Source organism: Humulus lupulus, chromosome 4 (assembly GCF_963169125.1).
Source record: "Humulus lupulus chromosome 4, drHumLupu1.1, whole genome shotgun sequence".
Taxonomy (NCBI): Eukaryota; Viridiplantae; Streptophyta; class Magnoliopsida; order Rosales; family Cannabaceae; genus Humulus; species Humulus lupulus.
The window spans coordinates 186,659,816-186,684,772 of NC_084796.1; the positions used below are offsets into that span (position 1 = coordinate 186,659,816).

At 30.8% G+C, this 24,957-nt stretch overlaps 2 protein-coding genes across 3 annotated transcripts; both read left to right on the forward strand.

Annotated features, from left to right (window-relative positions):
* Positions 1-5,133: 5,133 nt before the first annotated feature.
* LOC133831029 (MLO-like protein 3) lies at positions 5,134-14,609 on the forward strand. 2 transcript variants are annotated; one of them, XM_062261191.1, is made up of 15 exons: positions 5,134-5,427; positions 5,519-5,576; positions 5,649-5,818; positions 6,168-6,284; positions 6,406-6,466; positions 7,734-7,822; positions 7,966-8,040; positions 8,145-8,236; positions 8,363-8,412; positions 11,158-11,198; positions 11,301-11,474; positions 11,599-11,634; positions 11,762-11,829; positions 12,253-12,313; positions 14,081-14,609. In XM_062261191.1, exons 1-15 carry the CDS (start codon positions 5,302-5,304, stop codon positions 14,348-14,350), a joined length of 1,488 nt encoding a protein of 495 aa, XP_062117175.1. In that variant the 5' UTR covers positions 5,134-5,301; the 3' UTR covers positions 14,351-14,609. The 2 variants fall into 2 exon arrangements, with proteins under 2 accessions (XP_062117175.1, XP_062117174.1); XM_062261190.1 differs by having other exon boundaries at positions 5,134-5,576.
* A 4,339-nt stretch (positions 14,610-18,948) lies between these two features.
* On the forward strand, positions 18,949-20,202 carry LOC133831030 (uncharacterized). The gene is made up of 2 exons (XM_062261192.1): positions 18,949-19,302; positions 19,402-20,202. The coding sequence occupies exons 1-2, from the start codon at positions 19,084-19,086 to the stop codon at positions 19,987-19,989; spliced, it is 807 nt and encodes a 268-aa protein (XP_062117176.1). The 5' UTR covers positions 18,949-19,083; the 3' UTR covers positions 19,990-20,202.
* The last annotated feature ends 4,755 nt before the right edge of the window (positions 20,203-24,957 follow it).

Here is a 24,957-nt window from a genome sequence, read left to right on the forward strand (position 1 = left end):
GAGACTTATTAGTCATCTATTCGGGGCGTAGTTCCCCAGATAGACTTATTAGTCATCTATTCAGGGTGCAATTCCCTAGAGAGACTTATTAGTCATCTATTTGGGGTGCAGTTCCCCAGAGAGACTTATTAGTCATCTATTCAAGGCGCAATTCCCCAGAGAGACTTATTAGTCATCTATTCAGGGCGCAATTCCCAAGACAGACTTATTAGTCATCTATTCAGAGTGCAGGTCCTCAGAGAGGATTATTAGTTATCTGCTCAGGGCGCAGGACTCCATAAACATTTATTTGTACTTGCCTGCATGCATGAATATGGTTATTACTCCTACGCATGCTTATTATGATTTGGTGACATGTCATTGTCTGCTTATTAGCATGTTTGAGTTTTCTTGCTGAACTTCGGCTCGTGGGTGTTATGTGGTGCAGGTAAAGGTAAAAGAAAGCTAGACCATCCTTGAGTTGGAGAGCTTAGGTGACGATGTGTACATATGCGGTTGTTCGACCACCACAGCCGAGGGTTTAAAGAGGAACTAGGTTTAAACCCTATTTTGCTGCTTAGGTCAGCTGGTTGTAACTCTTTTATTGTAATTAACCTTTAAAATATATTTTGGAATCCCAATGTATACAGTAAACATTTTAGTGAAAAGTTGTATCTTTGACCAAAAATTTTAACCCTAAACCGTTAATCACAGTTAGTTACATGATTATGGCCAAATGACTAGGTTAGCGAGTTTAGCATTGTTTAAAATACACAGCGTAACAGTCCCTGGGTAGTAGGGCATTTCAATTTTCTATCATAGCGAGCCAAGGTTAAGGGTTCCTGTAGACAAGCTGGGCATGTACACTCGTCACTAAAGACAAGCTTCACTCAGGGTATGGTAACTATTTATGTGGTTATATGCTTAACTGCTTAAATAGAATGTAAATGCTTTATTTGCACGCCTTATTAGGGAGCATGAGAATTTGTTAGGGCTTAGCCCCTGAATATTGATATGATTGTATGATTACCTGCTCAGTGAATATATGAATGTGTTATTGCATGCTGGAGTTGAAAGCATGGTATGTATGCTGAAAGAGCAGGGGTTATGAATTGATCTATGAATGTTGTGGGCATGTATTTTGGTACCGCATTGGTGTATGAACGTGGTTTTGTGTGATTGTTCCCGTGGGGGAAGGTTTTTGAATGTGCTTATCATGCTTAGTGGATCAAGTTATTGACTGCAGACTGATCAGAGGTTATGTACCCAAGGCAGTTAATGGGACCTGGTGTTGATTATACCAAGGCTGGGAATTACAGCCAGGGCCTGAGTTCTTCACTTGCCTCTCAGAATTTGTAGCAGGTGTTTACAGATATGCAATTAAGATTGCAGAGGCAAGAGGAAGAGATCAGGTGTTTAAAAAAATAGCAGGTTCTGTCAGGGAACACGTCTTCCTTTGCTATGCCAGGAGTGGCACCAGTATTGGCTCAACCTAGGGTTGAGAACAAGTGGGAATTTCTTTGTGGCAGATTCCAGGAATATTACCCTCCAGTTTTTGAGGGAGGCCTAGATCCATTCAGAGTTGAGCAATGGATGGGCATGATCAATTCCATCCTAGACAGTATGGGGCTGGTAGGTCACGATAGGGTGATCTGTGCTACATATGTGTTATGGGAAGATGCCCGGAAGTGGTGGGAAGTGGTATCTCAGACATGAGATACAGTTGCGATGAACTGGAAAGAATTTAGGTAGCTATTTAATGAAAGATATTACTGTGATGCAGTTACGACTGCTAAGACAAATGAGTTTCTGAACCCGGTTAAGGGAAATGAAACAGTAACCGAGTATGTTAATAGAATCGATGGATCGACCAAGTTTGCTTTTGATATGGTACCCACGAATGTAGCTCGGAAGGAAAGGTTTATCCAGGGATTGAATCCTAGAATAGCTCAGGGCATTAGAGTCGCCCCAGTACATGAAATCTCCACCAATGCTCAGGTGGTAGGGAAGGTTCTTGCTGTTGAGAGCATAGGAAACGAGATTGTGAAGGAGAGTGCTGGAGAGAGTAGTGCTCAAGTAGTGATACCTCCGTTGGTTGGATCAGGTAGGGGCAGAGATCCCAGTGATCAGGAAAGAAGATTTATCAATGTATTCGATACCTCTAGTTTAGGAAAGGGGTTTTGAAGTGCTGTGGTACGCCATCAGGGCAAGGACAAAAATTGGAAATTTTACCCGAAATGCACTCGGTGCAAGATGAATCATCTAAAGGAGTTCAAAGCAAAGGCATGTTTCTTTTGTAGAATGGTTGGGCACCTCATTAAGGATTGCCCAGGATTGAAGACAGATGAGCGAAAGGGGGCGAACAACTCGACTCCAACTCGAGAGTTTGCTCTGACGCATTCAGAGTCTGAGACTGAGACTGAAGCTGGGGCTAGTTCCTCAGTAGTGGCAGGTCATCTTCTTAGTTCTTATTTTTTTTTACTAGGTTGACTAGTTATTTTGTCTTGTTGTTCTTTGCTTTGTTGCATCTAGAGAGGCCTAGACTTGATAGGCAGGTTACATGTTTATGTTGTGATGAGAATGTGATACTCTATTGGTAATTTTAAGAGATGGGTTAGGTTATGGTGAAAGGGGACTCGTCAGTTGATATGATAGGGTTGGTTATGACTAACTTCAATATGATCCTAGATATGGATTGGTTAGCCAAGTATGGGGCAATGATAGATTGCAAGGTAAGGATGGTAACCCTTGGCTTTGAGGGTGAGAAATCCTTGTATTTGTTGGCACTGTGCATGGACCACGTATATTTATGACATCTGTACTTAGAGCTAGAGACCTATTGCAGGAGGATGCATATGGCTTTTAACTAGTGTGGTGGATTCCACTTAGGTCGTGCCAGTGGGACCAGGACAGACTGGATTAGTCATAGAGTTTTTGGATATGTTTCTAGGGGATTTGTCAGGGGTTACCTTTGCATAAAAATATAGAATGGTGATTATGTTGGTGCCAGGGACGGAACCAGGTCTAGGGCATTGTATTGAACAGCTTCAGCAGAGCTATAAGAACTAAAGGTTCAGTTATTGAGTAAGACGATATTCTTTAAGGTGGATCTTCGATCTGGTTACTACCCTCCTTTCTGCGCTTGTCTAGTCTAAAGGCTAGTTATTTAGAGCCAGAGCCAGAAAGGCTAAGGTGACCTACACGTCACATGGCTAGGAGGGTATGGGACCTCAAAGATAGACATACTAGTCATCTGACCGAGATAGACTTATCAGTCATCTGACCGAGACAGACTTATCAGTCATCTGACCGAGACAAACAGATAGTCATCTAAAGAGTTCCCAAGAGAGACTTATTAGTCATCTATTCGGGGCGCAGTTCCCCAGAGAGACTTATTAGTCATCTATTCGGGGCGCAGTTCCCCAGAGAGACTTATTAATCATCTATTTGGGGGTGCAGTTCCCCAGAGAGACTTATTAGTCATCTATTCAAGGCGCAATTCCCTAGAGAGACTTATTAGTCATCTACTCAAGGCGAGGACTCCATAAACATTTATTTGTACTTGCATGCATGCATGAATAGGGTTATTACTGCTAGGCATGCTTATTATGATTTTGTGACACGTTATTGTCTGCTTATTAGCATGTTTGAGTTTTCTTGTTAAACTTCGGCTCACGAGTGCTATGTGGTGCATGTAAAGGTAAAAGAAAGCTAGACCATCCTTGAGTTGGAGAGCTTAGGTGACGATGTGTACATATGCGACTACTCGACCACCATATCTGAGGGTTTAAAGAGGAACTAGGGTTAAACCTTATTTTGTCGCTTAGGTCGGTTGGTTGTAACTCTTTTATTGTAATTAACCTTTAAAATGTATTTTGGAATCTCAATGTATATAGTAAACGTTTTAGTGAAACGTTGTATCTTTGACAAAAAAAATTAACCTTAAACCGTTAATCACATGCAGTTATACGATTATGGCCAAATGACTCGGTTAGCGAGTTTAGCACTGTTTAAAATACACATTGTAACGGTCCCTGGGTAGTAGGGCGTTACATTGTAATACATGGAAGATAATACTCGCCATAAAAAGAGGATCTATCGCCATGATTCATGTGTTTATTTTCCAAGAGGGATAATCGTCGGGCTTAAGTAATACATTAATTTAAATGCGGGCATTATATTTGCACCCCAAAATTTGATTAGTACACCCTATTTTGTTAAAAATTAATATATATTATATTTTTTTTCAATTTGTATGTACATTTTTCTAATTTTTTTCTTTTTCATATTCCAAAATATACATATAAATAATATAATTTTTTAAATATTTAAATAAAAAAATTTAAACAAAATATATATAAAACTTGTTAAAATAAGAGTTTTTCTTCTAAAAAAATATACATTATTTAAAAAAATGATGAAAATAATATATAATAAAATTATTGAAATCAACAAACAAAAAAAATGCCAAAAAAAAATATTAAGAAAAAGTTTTAGAAATGATTTTAAAAATCCAAATTTTTTTAATTAATGGGTATATTCTTGAGGTGCAAATATAATACTCATTTAAATGCTCAAGTATGAGAATGTTAGAATATTTATTTATATGATATATAAAATCAACTATGTTTCAACTAATTGATTTAATATATCAAAGTCAATATTTTATTTATTGGCAAATATTCTAATTAGTAGTCAATATTTATTTGTTACCCAATTTTGTATATCGCAACTGATTGAGAGAATATCTAGTAGATACTCTGTTAGAATGTCTAACTCTATAAATATAGAGTGTCGGTCCCCAAACTCACTTCTCGTTCTGACTTTCAGTAACTCCATCTAAAGAGTTTGTAAGAGCTTGAAAGACCGTGTACTAATTCGAATTTATCTTATTTTTTCACAGATTATCAATAGAACCAAAATAGTATATCCCTTAATTAATTAAGCTCGAGAGGCGTGGCATACCATGGTAGAATGAATATTTCTTCCAAATTGTAATAGTTCTTTTTATATTATTATTATTGAAAATCAATTCCTTGATTAATTAATAAATAAAAAACAATAAATTCATGATTTTGGGGTCATCACGAAGTGTGAAAAGATATAAATATGGGAGAGGAAATTAGATAATCAAATTACGTTTGGGGTAGAAAAAGTCATACATATGACACATGCATGTGGGTCATTAATGAAACTATGATTTTCAGTTTTTTTTTCTCTCTCTCTAAATAGAATTTTATGACATATGATGCTATGATACGAGAGAGATTTTTATTCAAGTAAAGAAAATAGAAAGCAAATAATAAAGATAGATCGATATATATGGCTGCCGGAGATGGTTCAGTCATCTCTTTGGAACATACTCCGACATGGGCACTCGCCGTTGTTTGCTTTGGCTTCATCTCTACCTCCCTTCTCATCGAACACACAATCCACCTTCTTTCTCGTGTATATATATATATATATATATATATTTATAACTATATATGTATATTCATATATATTCCGTTTTATACTAATTATTGCTTATTTGTTGCAGTGGTTGAAAAGGCACAAGAAGACTGCTCTGCATGGTGCGGTTGAGAAGCTTAAATCAGGTATTATATAGATATATATGTAGATATATATATATATATACAATATATGTATTGAGATATATTTTGGTGTAGAGTTGATGCTTTTGGGATTCATATCATTACTATTGGCGATAACTCAAGATTACATATCAAAAATATGTATACCGGCCAGCATAGCAGACACTATGCTTCCATGCCCCATACATGCTGCTACTTCTTCACAAGAGAATGATCTGGTTTCAACTGATTCTTGTACTGCCCAAGTAAGTACATAATATTGGTTTTGGATTTTTGTCTATGTACTTTCAACTTGATTTGATGTAGTTATTAAGTTTAGATTTAATGTTAATGAATTTAGTCTATGATTAACAATGAGTTTCTGATTATGTCTTAAAAAAAACCAACTTTCTGATTATTTGAATGTACAGATGTAAGCCAAGTTAGATTCATTCCCAAAAGTGGATCAAAATCAAAGCTCTATATATGGGTTATTAAATAGTTCTTCCACATATATATATATAAAATATATTATTTAAAGTTTTTTCTTTTGAAAATAAAATATATGTTTTAAAAGTTAATATATATGATAAAAATGGAATTAATTTTTTGCAGGGAAAGGTTGCTCTTGTGACCAACGAGGCCATTCATCAGCTTCACATATTTATTTTTGTGTTGGCGGCTATGCAAATTATCTATAGTACTCTAACAATGGCTTTGGGCAGGGCTAAGGTATTATTATTATTATTATTATTATTATTATTATTATTATTATTATTATTATTACATAATCAATGCAAATTTTGATTTCTACGAATGTAAATATAAATATATATATATATATATTATATAGATGAGACGCTGGAAGGCTTGGGAGAAAGAGACACAAACAACTGAGTACTTAGTTGCCAATGGTATGTTACAATTTTCATACAATTTACATTATTTATTTATTTTTGTCAGATAAATTACATTAATATTAATTTATATTTTTCGGTTGTAATTATTAGTTCCCAGCAAATAAAAAATTCTGGATTTTTTTATAGTGTTGTTCAACTCTAATAATTAAGGTTCATAGGGGTGAGAACCCAAAATGGGAAATGGTCTAAACATGAATTTTTTTTTATAGATAAGTTGTATGGTAGGTAAAATGATCTAGCTACAAACCTCTAATTCTACATAATTGTGGTCTTGATTGGAATGCTTTGATCATACATATTCTTAATATTATCATTTTCCCTAATTATTGTGGAAGGTATTCCAATCCTGAGCAGTGTCTATAGATGGGTTAATTTTTAATAATTTATTAGTATTATTATGTTGGGGTGTGTGGTTTTAATACAATTAGTATTAAAAAATATATGGAACACGCAACCGTATAGAAATTTAGAAACTTTTTTTTTTTTTTTTAATTAAGAAATTTAGAAACTTAGACTGCAAAAAATTTCAACTATAGTTCACAATATTTAGACTTTTAAGTCACTATGGCCATTTGATAATGATTGATGGGTATTAAAACAAATGCCCCTAAATTTCAGTTATATGTTTATATATAATTGTATGGTGTTGGCCAAAGTCTTTACACGTGGGATGTGCCATACCTCAAATATTACTCAATGTATAATATTTTCGCTGTAAAAGAATGAGGCCGAAACTTTGTGGGAAATGTTCCACGCAACCTTTATATTATTCCTCGTTTTCGCATATTCTCTGTCAGGACGACAAATCCTAATTACAATTAGGACCAAGAATCTTCCTAGGAAATTATTTACTTAAAAATAATAATAATTTCTTTTTGAGAAATAAAATTTTAATTATTAAAAAAAAAGGTATTACACAAAAATTAATATACTACCAAATATTATTCTAAACAATATTTATAATATCACCAAAATATTATTAAATAAATCAAAATTTTAACAGAATTCCATCTATCAAGTGGGAAGTACCATCTTACTTTCTGCCTTGTTTAACAATCGGGAAAGAAAATAGTCCTAATCTCATTTTCATTTGGATGGGAAATTCTCACCTTATTAGTGGCGAACATCCGTGAGAAAAAAATAATATTCTTAAGTGGCATATATTTATACTTTTTTTAAAGATATGGTTTACATCTTAATGTAAAATTATATTACAATTGAGTGCATTTATCTGAAAAATAATAATAATACTTTTTATCAGATCCATTTCGATTCAGATATACAAGACAGACAACCTTTGGAAGACGACACATGAATAATTGCACAGAAACATCACTTCTTTTGTGGATTGTGAGCCTTTTCTTATTTTCTATTTTTTTTCTTAATCCTTTCCTGAAATAAACAAATTTTTTCTTTTACTTAATTTGTTTATATATATTTCTATAATAGAGTCTAATGATCAAAATAAATAATATATATATATATTTGAACAGAAATGTTTCTTCAGGCAGTTTTTTAACTCGGTTGCAAAAGTTGACTATCTCACCTTAAGACATGGTTTCATTGCGGTAATTATCAAAGCCTAATCTAAATATATAGTTTAATTTAATCTTCATTCTTAGCTTTTATTTATTTTACTATTTTGACAATAATTAATAATAAACGTTTTCAGGCTCACTTGTCAGCCAGGCATGGCAGCTTTAATTTCCAACAATACATCGAGCGATCCTTAGAGGAAGATTTCAGGATTGTGGTTGGAATAAGGTTCTCAATTAAATTAATTAATTTTCTATTTATATAATACTAATTATTAATTGTATATTTGGTTAAACATTAGTTAAAATAATTCCATACTAACTAATTAATTACTATATATGATGTTTTTGACAGCCCTCCAATGTGGTTTCTAGTTGTCATCCTATTGCTAGTAGATGTGTACGGTATGTCGTTTACTTCAGTTCATGTAGTTTTTGGCTTTTAATTTCTTCTCCATGGATATAAATATATATATATTTGTAAATCAATCAAACAAATTATAGTATATTATTCACAAAAAAAAAACAAATTATAGTATAATTTAAAAAAAAATAGTCAACTATATTTTAAAATGATCATAATTGTTAAATAAAAGTCTAACTACAACATATAAGTTAGTAATAACCCTTTTATTCAGCACGGATCTATGCCAGCTCATTGACAGGGGACTTAAACTCTTCTACATTTTATTTTTAAATTTTTTATAATTTAGTAAAAAAAATATCATTGAATTTTTTTTCTTTCAAAATGTAATAACTAAAATTCCTCCTGAAAGTTAAAGCCCCTATATTGGAAAAATAAAAACCTACTTTATCCCTATTTATAGTTATATATTTATATACTAGTAGTAAAGGTACATAAAAAGCATGTGCTACATTCAAATTATATAAATTAATTAGACACATCAAGAATTAGAAGGAAAAAAAACATTATTCTATCATAAATTATAACATAAATAGGATTCACGAGCTTATTTATTTATTAGAATCAATTCAATATCCAACCATAAAAATATTATTTTCTTACATTAATTTTTTTTGTCGATATATTTTCTTACATTTATAATTATTATTTTGTTATATAACTTTTTCTTTTAATTGTTACATATACAAAATCATACCTAAGAAAAACAAATTATATTATATTAGTATAATAAATTTAAAAAAAAAAAGGCATCAAAAGGAGTGTATTATAAATTTAAATTATGCGCATGTTTTAATATATATTGATTGATTTTATAAAAAAGTATGGTAAATAATACTTACATTATCTTATTGAATAGTACAATCTGGGTCAGTCCTGGCTAAAGCACGCTAGGCGGCCTAGCGCCCCTAAGGCTAAGAGTCCAATTTTTTAAAATTAGTAGTTAAAATATTAAGTTTTGCTAACTTGTACAGTACTTTCTTGTTAAAAGGTATTAAAGAACCCCAAATTTTATTTTGGATTAATTACGTATAATACCGTAATTTAAAAAAAATCATTTTATAAAGTATATTAAATTAATTACAAAATTATGGTTCTTTTAAAAGTATATATGCGACCCTTGTAATTTCAATATAAACTATAATTATATATTTATATTTATATTTATACTCATACACTTTTACAATAGAAGATAATATATATAAATTATTCTCTTTCACTTATTTATTTTTTTCAGATTTGTATGTGTAAAATTTTTTTTATCTTTTTATGTCCATTTTTAATGAAAATTCAGGCTTAACAAATAATATAATAATAAAAGTAATAATATTATAGCTACTCTCTTCAATAAAGTAGATTAATTTATTTTTATTTAAAATAAATGTATTTATTAATATTAAAATAAATATTTATATAATTACTCAATAAATAAATAAATAAATATTTATACAAGTTACAATATGCAGTTAATTGAAAGTAATATTAATAACTATATGTTACAATATACAGTTAAAGATAATCACAATATTATTATTCTTTATAAAAATATTATATATATATATATATTTTAAATCATAGTTAGTCAAATCTCAACACTCAATGTTAAACTAAATCATAATCTAGTCTAAGTTTCAAGTTTTGTTACAGAAATATATTTAAAGTTAAAAAATTAGTTTTGTAAATCTTTGTAATAATCATGTTAAATAAATTTATAAATATTTATGTAAATGTGAGTTACAAAAATAAACTTTTTAGTTGTGAAATTAGTTTTGTAAATTGTTGTTACAAAAATGTAAAACTTGTTTAAAAAAAATATTGTATTTTACCACTATATTCAATAAAGTGTTTTATAAATAATAAATATCTTAAATTTATATTTTAAAGTTGTATAGCATAAATATGATTGTTCATGTAATTTTTTGGTACAATATTGTAACAATATGGAAAAGTATAATATTTTTATGTATATTTTGTTTATAATTTCTCAACTATAAAATATTTTCGTAAATATTAGTTACAAAAATATCTTTCTTAGTTGTAAAACTAGATTTGTAAACTATTGTTACAAAAATAAAAAATTTAGTTATGAATTTGTTTGTAAGTTTTATCTAAAAAGATAATCTACAATTCTATAACTGATTTTGTAAATATTATTTACAAGCATGTAACAGATATTTACAAGTTTGTAACAGATATTTACTAGTTTGTAAACGTTGATCACAAAAAATTGTATTTTACAACTTTTATTTATGATTTTACCACTCCGTATTTATACTTTTGTCATTCCGTATTTTTATCCAAAAATTCCATATTTTTGTAATGCACCATATTTTTCATATTTTTTTAAATTTTTAGTGCATTTTTTTAAATTTACCTTTTATTTTTTTTACCAGGGCCCAATAAACTTTTGGGTAGGCCGTGTGAATAGTCACCTCATGATACGGATAACCTACCATAAATTTACCTAATTTTATATATAAAAATATAAGGTATAGAATTATTGCATACTTTTTATCGTAAAGAGAATAAATGATAAAAAGGATTGACATATATGTACAATATATGCAATTAAACGATAAAGAAAAAAAAGGGGATAACAATGGAAATAAAAAAAATAAAAAAAAGGGATAACAATGGAAATAAAAAAAAAAGGGAAATAGATTCGAAGAATTTTTTAGTGGGGGAATATATTTACGAAACTAAAATGTTTGAGCTGCTTTGTTTAGGATGGCATGTATATAGCTGGCTGTCCTATGTTCCAATGTTGGTAAGTTAACAATTTTAAGGTTTATTAATTAATTAAAAACATACATTTTATTTTTTAATTTTTATAAATATATTTTAATTAAGTGGTTTCAATATATTGCAGATTGTGCTGGTTCTAGGAACCAAACTCGAAGTAATTGTGGCAAGACTGGCTCTTCAAATGAAAGAGCTAAATAATGTTATAATTGGAGCTCCTCTTGTTAAACCAAATGATAATCTCTTTTGGTTTGGGAAGCCAAAATTTGTCTTAACCCTTCTGCATTATACTCTCTTTGTGGTAATTAATATATATATATATATTATAATTATATATTAATTAATTCGATCTCTTCTTTAATATACTATTAATAATTATTCTAAACTAGTCCTGCTTTATTTTTTTTCTTTTGTTAATATTTTAGAATGCATTCGAGCTTGCTTTCTTCATTTGGGTTTCAGTAAGCACCCTCTCTTTCTGTAATTTCAATTTAATCAAATATATTTATGTATTTATATATATATATAAATATGTTTATATAGTTGATGGTCATTGTTATTAATTATTTTGTTTGTGTGGTTTCTCAGATCCAGTTTGGAGTAGATTCCTGCTATCATGTACACAAAGCGATTCTTGTCGCAAGAGTTGTATTAGCGTAAGTAGTACTATTGAATTAATGAACATATGTGTTTATGCATAAATTTTCCACTACTATTATTATTAGACTATGTGTTTGGATTTTAGATTTTAGCAAAGAAGAAAAAGAGTAGATAAAAAAAATGAAGGAAAATAAATTTCTAAAATTTAATAAGTAATTTTTTTAAGAAAATATATTTATAGTTGTAATTAAATTTTATAAAATTATATTATATTTGAATTATTTTTAGAAAAATAATTCTCAATTTTTTTGTTTGAATCCAAACGTCAAAAATGATAGTGTTTAAATTTATTGTTTTTTCCTTCCTAAAATCCAATATCCAAACAAAGGTTTATGGTATAGTGTTGGAAAAATAATTTTATGAAATTGATAGTAAAAAATAGTTCTTAATTAATTTTTTATATATATATATATATGCAGGGTGACTGTCCAAATCCTATGCAGCTACATCACTCTTCCTCTCTATGCACTAGTCACACAGGTAATATAAGTACTACAGTTTTACCATATATTATTGGATTTATACTTTTTTGGACACTGTGTTTTGCCTCATTACTTGTTTGGACCCTGTGTTTTGACAAATTATTTTTTGGACTCTATGTTTTGTAAAATGGTTAAAATAGAACTCTAAACTCAATTTTGATGAAGAAAAAATTGAATATAACAACACCGTTTTTAAGCAGAATGATTTTATTTTTGTTCCGAATTGTTAGTTTGATAAATTATTTGTAATTTTAGTTGAGAAAACATTAACCAAAATCGGGTTTAGGGTTCTATTTTAACAATTTTACAAAACATAGGGTCCAAAAAGTAATTTGTCAAAACACAGGATCCAAACAGGTAATGGGAAAAAACACAGGATCCAAAAAAGTATAAACCCTATATTATTTCATTCAAATGAGCACTTAAGATAATTTTTTAAAAAAAAATATATAGATAATAGTATTAGTGACACAAAAATACCACATTAGTATTCAAGTTTTGTAATGTCATTTTGTTTTGACAATAATCTATTAAGCTTTTATATATATATATACTAGGTAGAAGCAACATAAAATGCAGGTTTGTTTAGTTTTGTAAACATTGTTTATAATTTTAATAAAAATTAGTTCATTGTTTTGTTTTTTTTTAAAATATATATATAATAGAATGAATTATAGTTCTATAGTATATATAAATATTTATATCAATAATTTCTACATATATAACATCTAAACAAAACATTGACATTTATATATATTTACATGGCTACATGACACACACATATATATATATATATAAATTACAATAATATATAAACGGGTAGGTAACCGTTTGGTACCCTGTGTTTTTGTAAAGTATCATTTTGGTACCCTGTGTTTACAATAATACTCATTTGGTACCCTGTATTTTGAAATTGTACATATTTGATACCATGTATTTTAAAATCCTACATATTTGGTACCCTAAACGCAAATTTAATTAATAAAATTTTACTAATTTAATCAAACTACTCTCAATTATATGAGTTCAAAATTCAAATTTAATTACTTAATTGCATATATCTGATGACAGTTTGGTCATATTAATAAAATTTTATTTATCAAATCTGAGTCTAGGGTGCCAAATATGTATGATTTAAAAATATAGGGTACCATATGAGAATTATTTAAAAAAGAGGGTACCAAAACCATACTTTACAAAAACACATGGTACCAAATGAGTAAATTCCCTATATAAAAAGAAATTAATAATAGAAATAAAATAAGAATAGAAAAAGTCATAGTATAGACATTAGTCTACATGCATCGACTATTTTTATTTTCTAATGTATTTCGCAATATCCTTTTTGGTGAATTTGATGAAGAAAAAAAGATCCAATCACGTGATAAAAAATAAACTATCACGCAAATTTATAAGATAAAAAAATGATATGTATGTCATTATTATTTTTAAATAAATATGATTTAATTATTTAAATTATCATAAAATATCTTTAAAATATTCTATTTTAATTTATTTATTTATTTATTTTTGTTTAAGTTTATGTTTGTTCTAGCTTTTGAATTAGACAGTGTCAATAAAAGATTATACATTATATGTTTAATAATATATTAAATTTAAGTTTAATTAAATTTTATTTAAGTTATTAAATATATGATTTTATTATTTTTAAATAATTATCATTGTAACTATATATATATATATATTCCATTCAATTAATAAATAGCATATATAATATTAAATGAATTGTTTTATATGTATGCAGATGGGTTCAGAGTTCAAAAGCAAGGTAGTAGAAGAACAAATGGGAGTGGTTATAAAGCAGTGGCTGGGAGAAGTAAGGGAAAGAAGGAGAAAACAACAAGAGCAGTCCCTACATTTTTCTGCTCTCTCGGCTGAGTGGAGCCCTAGACTCAGTAGTGCAACCGCAGAAGTTCTTCCTTTTCTCTTAAACAAATCAACAAGAGGAGAGATCATAGAGGAAGATGGTGATCAACAAACAACAACAGCTAGAAAGGAAAATATGAATATATAACATATAAGTACACATACACATACACATACACATATACATTGAATTCATACATAGAAATTAGAAACTAAACAAGTTGAAGCTTATTGAGCCATTAATTAATGGGAGAGAAGAGTGGTGGAAAACTCATGGAGCATATTGTAAAGTTTAATTATAGTGATTATTATTTAATTTGATTATAATAAGGGGTTATTATAATAATGTAATGTTACATTAATTATTTAATTAATAAAAATTTAGAGTATTTTAGTATGTTGATCAACTTTGACCTCAATATATACTATCTATGGCAAAATAGAGATTATGACCAATATTTAAGAGTTAATCAAAATTATTATAAAATTTAAAGAGAAGGAAATAAAATAGTATTAAGATATAGGGCGTCGTGCGTAGTACAATATTCTAAGATAGATGGACTTTATAAAGTTTGGTACAACGAGTTCACATTTTTCATATTACTGAGAAAGCTGAATAGGACAATTTGATAGTTTGGAAACTTACATTATTGTGTTTGGTTGTGCACTCGAATCTTATCTCTATAATTCTTAAGAATATTAATTTCTGTGTTTTGTTGTGTAAAAGAATCTGTTAAGTTTTCATATTTAATAAAATTAACATATTTGATTGAAATAATAAATAATATAATTATAAATAACAAATGACATTTATAAACAATTTTACTCATAGCAGTAAATCTGAAAATACAAGAATTACGATTACACCAAATCGCATAGATAGAAGCCGCAAGAGCTGCTGCTACAATTTTTTGCTTAAGACCTTTCGGTCTCCCAACCATCCAAGAGGACCAGTCATCATACTTAGTCGGCCAAATGTCATCTCCTAGCCAAGAAGCTACCTTTAATCTAACTTGATGAGAAAAGATACATTCAAATAACAGATGAGCATGAGTCTCCAGCTCCAGCTCACAGACCGGACACAATAAGGAATCAAGACTAATATGGCAATGAACAAGTTTATCTCGAGTGAGTAAGTGACCAAGTATAGCTTGCCATAATATAAACCCGTGTTTGGGAAAAACTAGATTACACCAGACTACATTAGCAAAGTGAACCCTCTCCTTATTCAGCAGCTTATAATAGAGTAATCTCAGATTAAGCTTCCCGTTCTTAACCGCAGCCTCCAAATCACCAAAAGAAATGATAGATTTCATATTAACTAACTTTCTCTAATACCAGCTCACATCATTTTTGGTATTATACTCCCAAAAATTCTGCCATTTGAGGTAAAGAGCATCCACCTATTTCACCCAGAGAATATCTTGCTTAGAGGAAAGAGCCCAAATATACTTGGCTAACAACACTTTATTCCATTTGGACCATTCCTTAAACCCAATTCCACCCAAACTATTTGGCAAACAGACCTGGTCCCAAGAAGTGAGATGCAATTTACTTCTGTTGCTATTGATGTCATTAGACCCCCATAAAAACTTTCTGCATAATTGATCAATCTCACTAATGACACTCTTGGGAAGGAGAAATATGCTCATCCAAAAAGATCTTATACCCATTAACACTAAATGGATAAGATAGCTGAGCTCAACCAGCAAATGAAAGATGACGGTTGGACCATGAGTGAAGCAGGAGGTGAATCTTTTTTATGATTAAGGCACAGTCTCCAGCCTTCCATTTAGTAGGCCGGAGAGGGATCCCAAGATATCTTAATGGAAATGAACCTTCAGAAAATTGAAACCTAGCCAAAATACTCCTCGAATCCTCCTCTGTCATACCCCCAAAATAAACCTAAGATTTAGCCATATTGGCTGTCAAACCAGATGCTAGATTAAAGGAAGTGAATCACTCTTTGATAACTTGAACTAAAGGAAGTGAATTACTCTTTGATAACTTGGACTGAACTAGGAGATCCCTTGACGAGAATTTTTACTCACGAATTTTTTTAATAGAATTAAAAAATATAATTATTTAATACTAGAATCAAGTATAATTTTTAAAAATACAAAAATACTATTTTTTTATTTTTAATAATATTTTGTTATCCAAAAAATTAGCATTGATGACGTGGCAAGTGATCTCTGGACACGTGGCTGACACCTGGAAAGGCTCTGCTAGAGTATCGACCAGAAGACGCATTTGAAGCAGTAAGCAGCCTAGTCTTACCTGTGACCAGTCTGGTCGATAGTTCCGCATACAAAGCAACATTAATGAGAAAATCTTTGTAAATCCCAAATTTAACTCACACAATCTCTTGAGTATCCGATGATTCAGGAAAGAATATCTGTAACAATCTTTTGTAATCCCCCTTGAGCCTATAAATAGCAAAAGATAGCTCAAGGAAGGGACTTTTTTACTTTTGAATTATTTGAGACTATAGTAATTCTCCTAGTGATATTATATTGTTCTTCAGAGGTTAGTAAAACTCATTGAACCCTTGTTCTTTGATCACTCATTTGATTCTATATCAATAATAGTCTAAGTGGACATAGGTTATTACCAGATCCTGGGGCCGAACCACTATAAAAATATCGTGTTGTTATTACTTTTTGTCATTACGTTCCTCTCTACACATTCATTCATATCAAGCATATTCTGACTCCGTGTCAGTTGGTCAAATCCTGGGTCAACATATTTCATTTGTTATTTTAAAATAAAGTAATGATATAAATGCTTTATCTATCAATTTCATTAAATAAACAAACATTATTTATCATTTTATAGTTTTATATATGTATATTTGTTTTATATTATAAGCTTCAAAAATAAAATAAGTCATTAACTACAAATTTATTGGTTTAAGATTTTTTTTAATAATAATAATTTTGAAGTGTTTTACATTTTTGGGTATGTGAAAACCATCTGCCAGCTCCATTTCACTTGATCCCAGAATTAGTAAAAGTAAAAACTCCTAGAGTACAATTTTCTAGATTAGAAAAATTCAAACTCATAGCCAAATATAAGAAAGTGTTCCAATTCACTTGCTTCTCTTTTGATTATTAATGGTATACGCATTTGTAGTCCCTTGTGTAGTAGTGAAATAAATTTGGCATTTCAGTCTAAAAAGAATAATAACAGAAAAAAAAAAAAGTAATGAAACGGAATGGATTTATACATGTGTTAGTTAGGTATATATAATAATGAATGAAAAACAAAAGGATATTAATGTCTGGCTTACATATCTACAGTCAATGACTTGTCCATTGCATGCATATATCACACTAAATATACCACACCACACCACAAAGGGCTTCTCAACTCACTCAAAAGTCACATATTGTATACACACCCACGGATACACAGAGATATATAAATATATATATATATATATTTATATAATAAGTGTGTAGATAACGAAAATTTTTTGTTTTAACATTTTTTTATTTTTTCCCGTTAACTTTAACAGAATATTCTTATATTTAACATAATATTTTTATATTTAACTGTAGGTTGTAAACATAATTTAAACTTAAATAAATAATTAATTAGATAAGTTAAAATATGATATTTTTAAGATATTTTACAATGATAATTATTTAAAAATAATAAAACAATATATTTAATAACTTAAATAAAATTTAAACTTAATATTATATTAAACAAATAATATATAATCTGTTGTTGTCACTGACAAATTCAAAAACTAGAGCAAACATAAACTTAAATAAAAATAAATAAATATATTAATTAAAATAGAATATTTTTAAGATATTTTATGATAATTTAAATAATTAAATAATAATAATAATGGCATATATATATATCTTTTTTTTATCTTATAAATTTGTGTGATAGTTTATTTTTCATCAAATGATTAGAACTCTTTTTCTTCATCAAATTTACTAAAGGACATTGTGAGATACATTAGAAACTAAAAAAAGTTGATGCATGTATACTACTATCTACACTATGATTGCTTCTATTCTTATTTTATTTCTATTATTAATTTTTTTTAAATATTATTGTCTTTTATATATATATATGTCATAGAGTCATGTAAATATATATATATATTTATGTTAACGGTGTATTTAGATGTCATATATGTAGAAATTATTGATATAAATATTTATTTATACTATATAATTATAATTCGTTCTATTATATATATATATATATATTTAAAAAAAAATAGTAAATTGATTTTTATTAAAATTATAGATAATATTTACAACTTTAAAACTAAACAAACTAAACCTGCATTGCATATTGTTTCTACCTAATATATATATATATATATATATATATATAATTGACATTTAACACTTAGATAACTGTAAGAAACAATGAGTCAGATCAGCTAAAAACAGTAGTAGTAAAATTATTTGATTAAAGCACCTGAAAGTCCTGTTCTTTCTAGGATCCTAATTATGAAATGATATAGAATTTTGAGTGTGGGACACGGACAAAAAACTTTTGTACTAAATTAATATGTATACATACATGCATTTCATAATAGCAAAGCATATTTTGTCTCACTGTAATATCGCTTAAGCACAACTTGTATTTTTTTTGGGGGGGAATATTGTGATAACATCACGAGGAGTGAGGACAATTCTTGATTCCTGACCACATATGATATCCCTCCATATCATCATCATCAATCACAACAACCGGTGCCACCACTTATTACTTTTTTCCAGCTTTGATTTGCATTCACTTGTTCTATATGTCCTTGTACTAGAACCACAACTCTCTCACTACTATATATACATTTTAGCTATAATTCTACAAACCCTTCTCTTTTTTTCTCCTTTCTCTTCATTTATGGCAACTTATAACCACTATTGTTCTCTCATAGGGGCCATGGATCGTCTATGGTTTCATCAAATCATTCTTCTTTCACAACCAGTTTCAACACCTCAATCCACCTCTAAATCCTCCTCTGTTGAAGATGAAAAAGTTGAAGACATATCATCTGATTTTTTGCATAATTCGAATTCATCAAATTCATCTGACTCGTCAAACTCACTGCTACCTCCAAAGGTAAAACTAGTAACCACTGTACTGTCTTAATTATCATTATTATTAAACATTCTTCTTTCACTTGAAAACTACTTGAGCTTTTATAGTTGTGTGATATAGGATGATGATGAAGGTGACAAAGAGAAGATCATTAGCAAGAAGAAGAGGCCAAAAAGATCAAGATTTGTAGCAGGGTCTAGAATCATGATGATCAGATCTCATTCATCATCACCATCATCAACTAAAAATAGACAATCATGCCCTAGTCCAACAAGTACAATAACAAGGGTACTTGAGAAATCTATGAGTTGCAAGAGCTTGGGGGAGCTAGAGCTTGAAGAGCTTAAAGGGTTCATGGATCTTGGTTTCATATTCAAGAAAGAGCATGTAAGTCCAAGAATGGTGAATCTATTACCTGGTTTACAAAGGCTTGAACAAGTGTACAAAAACAAGTATAGCTCTTCTCATAAAGTAGAACAAGTTCAAGCCAAAGAAATTGATGAAGAACAAGAACGAGAACAGGAAGAAGAAGAAGATCAAGAGAGAGGTGTGATTAGGCCATATTTATCTGAAGCTTGGCTCATAAAGAGACCAAGTTCACCTCTACTAAGTCTAAGGGTGCCAAGAGCAACTGCAGCTGCTGACATGAAGAAACATCTCAAGTTTTGGGCTAGAACTGTTGCATCTGAAATCCATCAAGAATCTTAATTATCATGATTAATTAAGATTTGGGTTAGTACCCAATTGATGAGATTTAGGAAAGATGTGACAGAGACAAGAGATATTTAGTAGTAAAGGGTGTGAAAAATGCAACTGTAAAAAAGAGTTTTTTCTATGTATGTTGTTGTGATTCAAGAAGAGTAGTCAAGACTATGTATAAAATTATTAATTAATAGAAAAAGTGATAATTTTGATTTGTTCTTCAATGCTTTAATTAACAATTTTAACCTCCAACAAAGTAGGGAGCCAAAAGTTTGATTGACTTAAAGTTGCAAAAAAACGGTTTTTTTTATTTCTTTTCATAAAGGCTTTAAGGGATAAGGCTAGACAAGAACCAATAAAGAAGATAAATATGCATGAACAGCATCAAAATGACCCTACCACGATGATAAAGACTTTTGAAAAGGAACAAAAAAATAAAGTTGGCATTTCTGCATAGGCTACAAATACTAATAATGTTTTGACTAGTGTAAAACATATCAAAATATAATTATATTAATAAGTGTATATTTTTGTTAAGTATTCATTCAGCTTGTCTGGAAGCATGATTATTAGAATAGTAGATGCATAAATACTAAATGTAATCTTATATATATATTTATAATTTCACAAGATACCATGTTTATAACTTTAATTTTATTCTCAAAATACACTTATTTAACTTACATTAATTAATTTAAGTTAAATTAACTAAAAATAATATAAAACAAAATACATTTAATTTTTTTAAAAAAAATCAACATTAAATTAAAAATTTAACGTGAATATATAATATCATTTAGTTATAATTTAATAGAAGGCTATTTTAAGATTTTCATAAAAATATTATCAGAAAAATTTATTAGAATTAGATCAACGACTGTCTCTACTTCATTTTGGGAATAAAAAATTTGTAATAAAATTTAGAAGAAAAAAATACAAAATTATATCTAGTGTTTAAAGAGTATATAAAATTGTATTAAACCTGAAAAAATAGACATAATGCATCACTTTCATGCAGGCTGTTCGGTCCACTGGGGTTCCTTTTCATATGGAGTCTCCTTTCAGCTTTTGAGGCCTGATTAGAGAAGTGGACCAAAAAATGTGTAAATGGCTGATAAATATTTGGAAAAATAGAATAGATCCTAAAGTAATGGTTGTCAGTGCTCATGGCCCTAAACTAATATGGCCTTAAGAAATTAGCATTTTTGTGGGTTGGGTTGCCTAGATGTCTTACTCCTTCTCAGTGGGCTTTGGAATTTTCTGCATACTTGGCTTTTCTTTTTTCTTGGTTCATGTTCATGATTGGTGCTGCCTAGCCTACCTAAGCAGTACCAGCCAAGAATACTTAGAGAGCAATCCTAACCATGGAGAATGCATGCCAATCTTATGTTCCACACTATACATGTTAATATATTTATATATATATATATATATCTTTCATATAATAAATGTGTAGATAACTGAAATTATTGGTCTTAATAGGTTTTTGTTTTTTTTTTCATTAATTTTAACAGAATATTCTTATATATAACAGAATATTGTGATATTTAGCAGTAGATTGTAAACATGATTTAAACTAAAATCAAATTAAATAATTAATTAATTAAACAAATCAAAATAGGATATTTTTGAGATATTTTACAATGAAAATTAAATTAATAAAACCAGATTTATCACCCATGCACTCCACTCCTAATGAGGAAGGGATTTTCAATCTAGATGAAGAACGGAGTGAGAACATGAATGATTTCCCATCTCTATCCGATTTACATTATGTATGTTATTATATCTTTTATATAAAAAGTGTATAGATAACTAAATTTTTTTGTTTTAACGGTTTATTTTGTTAACTGTTATACCCTAAATTTTGAGATGGATTTAATTATCTCGAAATATAGGATCGTAGAGATAATGTTCGAAGGAATAAATTAAATGAACATATTAATTTAATTAAGTGTCTCACTCGAAATAAGGAGTTAGCTTGAAAGGAACGGACCGTTCCAAATGTTGACTTCGAAAGCTCAAAGGATGGTGACGTGAATAGCACCGCAACTATCAACTCGAACCATGGTGTAGGCTTGAAAGCGTATATTCGGGAGATAACAGGTAGTTGTGTTTACATATTAAAAACCTACAATTGTGGGCTTAGTTATATATTTTCTTAGTCAATCCTATTTTCTTGAGATCATTTATATTTCAAATTTAAATTATATATTGTTGTAACTTCCCTAAAATGCGAGAAAGAATATCATAATCCAATCTATAAATATTGAGTTTTTTTATTTGTAAGGGACGCTCAAGTTTTGTAATCAGAACTTCTGTAAAATTGCTTCCAAAGCTTTAACACAAATTACATTAATAATAGTGCCCCGAGCCTAGGTACTACAAAAATTATCCTAATAATGGTCTCGATCCTCTGGATCATCTGAAATAGAACCGGGGGCAGTACAACCAGCCAAACTTAGATCTGAGGGCACACTTAAATGCCCAAAGAGAGCCTTTACAACCAGTTTACGAGAATAATTATAAGTCGATACTACAATAAGGAGTTGGAGTTCCTTTGAACAATAACCAGCTCCCAGTAGTCCAGGCTCCGCCCCAGGTAGATCCAGTTCAGGAGAGAATAAACGCGCTCAAGGAATAATTTAGGCTCCTGCGAGAAGAAAAAAAACAAGGACAAGGTATATCACTCAGACGGAGAGCTCGAGCCCTTCGCCCTTCAAATTTTGGGCACACCATTCCCAAATGGTTTAAAATACCCCATGTGGCACCTTATGATAGAAATATTGACCTTGGTATTCACTTGAGCACTTTTAATACAGTAATGAGGGCTAGTAACGTGGGTTTCGAACTCAGATGCATGCTATTTTCGACCACGGTATCAGGAGCAGCACAGAGCTAGTTCAATAAGTTTCGAAGATATTCTATCTTGTCATCAAAACAGTTGTCGAAGGATTTTAAAAAGAAATTTTGTGCTACAAGAACCATCAAACCCGAAGCATCGTCCTTGAAAAACATCAAACAACAGCCGAAAGAATCACTCAAAAATTATCTTGGGAGATTCAATATTGAGGCTACTCGAGCTCGAGATGTTGATAACAGTATCCATCTAATGGCTATTCGAGTTGGAATCTTGCTAGCGAGCGCCTTTTGGGATGAGTTGCAACGAAAACCAGTTAGAACTATAATGGAATTCATGGAGTGAGCACAGAGGTTTATCAATGTAGATGAGGTCAGGTCAGCATTACAGCTGGCACCTTCGACCCCAGTAACTACAATGATGAACGTGAACCCTGCTACAAGCTCGGTGGCGCCAACCACTACACAACCCTCTGGTGATAACTCTTTCAAACGGAAGAAGAATGAGGGAAATACTCTGAGGCAGAAGGGAGTAAGAAGAAAAAGAGAGACAAATATATCTCCATTTACATTGTGTACATCGAGCTAAAAGAGACTCGGGAGAATATCTACATGAAGAATGAGAGTCAGGTGCCTTTTCAAGGACCTGAACCAATGCACAATCTACACGCCAAACGAGATCAAAATAAATATTGTCGGTTCCGTAGAAATATCGGCCACATGACTGAGGAATAATGTAGACAGCTGATGGATGAGATTGATAGATTGATCTCGAGAGGTTACCTCAGGTAGTATGTATGAAATATGGGAAATAACCAGGGGCAGGATCCACAAAACCAAAGAGTGGCACTGGCTACACCTGCACAACCACCTCAGTTTGCAGCAACCCCTGCTCGGGAACATAACCGACCACCTTTGATAGATGGAGAGGATGTAATAATCATCTCTGGAGGACCCCATATAGCCAGAACGAGTAGGAATACTTAGAAAAGATATGTACAAGAGTTGAAAACTAAAGATTGATCGCCTTATGTTCCAGAGCCCCGAGCTCCAAAACAACAAAAGGTCGATACCTAACCCATAACTTTTATAAAAGAAGATGCCTCTCATGTACAGTTCCCACACAACAACCCTTTGGTCATATCTATCAAGCTTGCCAACAAAAGAGTTTGCCGGGTACTGATTGATAATGGGAGCTCGATCAATATCATGTATAAGACAACATTTGAAAATATGGGCTTATCAGTTTGAGACTTAAAAGCATGTGCCAGCACCCTGTATGGATTTTCAGGAGATGGAATGCGACTGTCAGAATCCCGTGATCTAGCAGGGGAAAGACCAGGTAAAATTTGTGCAATCCCACATCGCTTGGGAAAGGTCAAGTGTGATGATTCTAAGACTCTGTAGGTATGGGACTACACAATTGAAGAGGGCTTAAGTGGATTGATAGGTACTACCTATACCAACAAGATGCATCTCCTTTTCGGTAGCCCATCACTTGAGAACTCCAAAGTTAAGCGTGCTTGACCTGGAGTAGTCTCATGATGGGTGACCGCCTGGGAAGTTTTCCTAGAAAGCGTGCAAGTGAGGACAAAGCACGCTGGAAAGACTCGTGTTGGTTTTTAGAGCCAGTCATCATTCCAAGAAGCAACCATAGTGATGTGGGGCGTTACAAATGGTATCAGAGCCTTGACCCAGCTGGAAATGTGGATGACGGGGACGTCAGACCCCTTAGGGGGTGATTGCAACAGTAAAATTCCGCAGGGGGAAAGAACGGGTAAAAGCTGTGCAATCCCACATCGCTTGGGGAAGGTCAAGTGTGATGATTCTAAGACTGTGTAGGTATGAGACTACATAGTTGAAAAGGGCTTAAATGGATTGATGGGTACTACCTATGCCAACAAGATGCATCTTATTTTTGGTCGCCCATCACTAGAGAACTCCAAAGTTAAGCGTGCTTGACTTGGAGTAGTCTCATGATGGGTGACCTCTTGGGAAGTTTTCCTAGGAAGGGTGCAAGTGAGGGAAGTACGCTGGAAAGACTCGTGTTGGTTTGTAGTGCCAATTGTCATTCCAAGAAGCAGCCATAGTGACATGGGGCGTTACATGGAATAC

What these genes read in the sequence shown, in the direction of transcription:
- LOC133831029 (XM_062261190.1), top strand. Translation starts at nt 5,315, where the DNA reads ATGGTTCAGTCATCTCTTTGGAACATACTCCGACATGGGCACTCGCCG. An exon ending in CTGATTCTTGTACTGCCCAA is followed by an intron (nt 5,819 to 6,167) that starts GTAAGTACATAA and finishes AATTTTTTGCAG; the next exon opens with GGAAAGGTTGCTCTTGTGAC. An exon ending in ATTGCTAGTAGATGTGTACG is followed by an intron (nt 8,413 to 11,157) that starts GTATGTCGTTTA and finishes TGCTTTGTTTAG; the next exon opens with GATGGCATGTATATAGCTGG.
- LOC133831030 (XM_062261192.1), top strand. Translation starts at nt 19,084, where the DNA reads ATGGCAACTTATAACCACTATTGTTCTCTCATAGGGGCCATGGATCGT. An exon ending in ACTCACTGCTACCTCCAAAG is followed by an intron (nt 19,303 to 19,401) that starts GTAAAACTAGTA and finishes TGTGTGATATAG; the next exon opens with GATGATGATGAAGGTGACAA.